Source organism: Otolemur garnettii, unplaced genomic scaffold (assembly GCF_000181295.1).
Source record: "Otolemur garnettii isolate 467f Iridium unplaced genomic scaffold, OtoGar3 scaffold00178, whole genome shotgun sequence".
NCBI classification, from domain to species: domain Eukaryota; kingdom Metazoa; phylum Chordata; class Mammalia; order Primates; family Galagidae; genus Otolemur; species Otolemur garnettii.
The window spans coordinates 958,562-960,310 of NW_003852573.1; the positions used below are offsets into that span (position 1 = coordinate 958,562).

At 49.8% G+C, this 1,749-nt stretch overlaps 1 protein-coding gene across 2 annotated transcripts in view; it reads left to right on the plus strand.

Moving 5' to 3' along the window:
* HHAT (hedgehog acyltransferase) overlaps window positions 1–1,749 on the plus strand; it is a 333,401-nt gene that overhangs the window by 71,697 nt on the left and 259,955 nt on the right. For both annotated transcript variants that reach the window (XM_012811853.2, XM_012811851.2), the window contains one exon: window positions 428–643. In XM_012811853.2, coding sequence (XP_012667307.2) covers window positions 428–643 — 216 coding nt within the window. The remainder of the gene's footprint in view (window positions 1–427; window positions 644–1,749) is intronic.

The following is a 1,749-nucleotide window of genomic DNA, read 5'->3' on the forward strand; positions in this document are numbered from 1 at the left end:
AACTAAAATGTGGAGCCAAATTAACAGAAAAGCCAAAAGAGAAATAGATTGAAGACAGGAATCCTGTGTGACATTTTAAGTCTCTCTGTCATGGAGCTGTCAGAGTATCCATTGGATGTAGCTAATGTCCACTGGGTGTGGCTAATAGATCCAGAAAAAATTCCCTCTGTTGGGTCAGGTCTGATGCTAAGTTTATGATGCAGACGGTCTTTTTTCCACTGGTCATTAAATTTTAGCTTTGATTAGCAATGAGATTTACCTGGTGTTCACTGGCTCCTGACTCTGTTTATGGCACAGCTGCTGCACCTGGGGAAGAGGGCCCCTTCCCAGGGCCCGGGCAGCTCAGATAAAGGTGATCACGCTGGCCAGCCCCTGCATGGGGAGGCCCTCTCGAGGCTCAGAGGTGGCTCTCCTTCTGATTTTGCAGAGGAGGTGGTACGAGACGGAGGACCAGTACTACTTGCTGCAGTTCACGCTGACCGTCCGCTGCCTGTACTACACCAGCTTCAGCCTGGAGTTCTGCTGGCGGCAGCTGCCGGCTGAGCGCGCCTCCTGCTCCTTCCCCTGGTTGCTGGCCTATGTTTTTTACTACCCAGCCTTCCACAACGGGCCCATCCTCAGCTTCCCGGAGTTCGTGAGACAGGTAGTGCCCTGGGGGTCGGGGGTTTGATCGGTGTTCTCTATTCTAAGCCTCTGTCCCTGCTGTGGTCATCTCTGTGCCTTGCGCCTCTCGTCATTCTGTTGTGCCCGCAGATCTAACACATCCTCCATTGTCGTGAGTTTTTACATAACAGACAAAATACGTAGGGGAAATAAGCCTTCCAAATAAAGGTTGAGTCTATTAGTTCTGGGGGTCCCCATCTTGAGTCTCAGTGGAGTGTGGCAGTTGGAGCTATTAATAACTGGGGCACACAGAGGGACTTAGGAGTCTATGGTAGTGAAATCCTAGGGAAAGAAAAAGATTTTATTATGGTGATATTACTTGAAAAACTACCAGAAACTATCTTAGCTGTTGTTTGGCAACTGTGTTTCCCTTTTATTCACAAACTGCTCAGCAGGGCCTGTGGCAGCCTGGGGAGTGATTGTTCAGGGTAACCTCGGGGAGAAGACAGTGGTGCGTCCTCAGGGCTGGGTACCTGGACGTGCCCGGGCCCCCGCTTCCCTTCTCTGGACAGCATCCTTGTCTGAAATGCCACGTCAAGCTGCCTTTGTTGTCCCCACTTCACCTTTCGCTCTCCTTAGAACTTTCTTTCTATTTTCTCTTTCTTCCAACTCACATCTAGTTTTTATGGACCATGTTTGCTAAGTTAATTCACCTGGGGTGTTGGTAATCCGCAAAGCCTAAAGCAGTGCTTCTCAAGAGGCATTGCTACCCCCCCCCCCCAAACACTACTCATGGAGGAAAGAATAACATGTATGTACGCACACCCTTAGGAACACAAACAAGCATGCACCCCAGACATAGCGGCATAGTTTAGGGTGTACATCCAGGCCGGGTGTGGTGGCTCATGCCTGTAATCCTAGCACTCTGGGAAGCTGAGACAGGAGGATTGCTTCAGCTCAGGAGTTTAAGATCAACAAGACCCCATCTCTACTAAAATAGACAAATTAGCCAGGTGTGGTGGCAGGTACTTGTAGTCCCAGTTACTTGGAAGGCTGAGGCAAGAGGATCACTTGACCTCAGGAGTTTGAGATTATACTGAGCTATGATGACACCACTGCACTCCAGGCTGGGCAACTGAGTAAGAC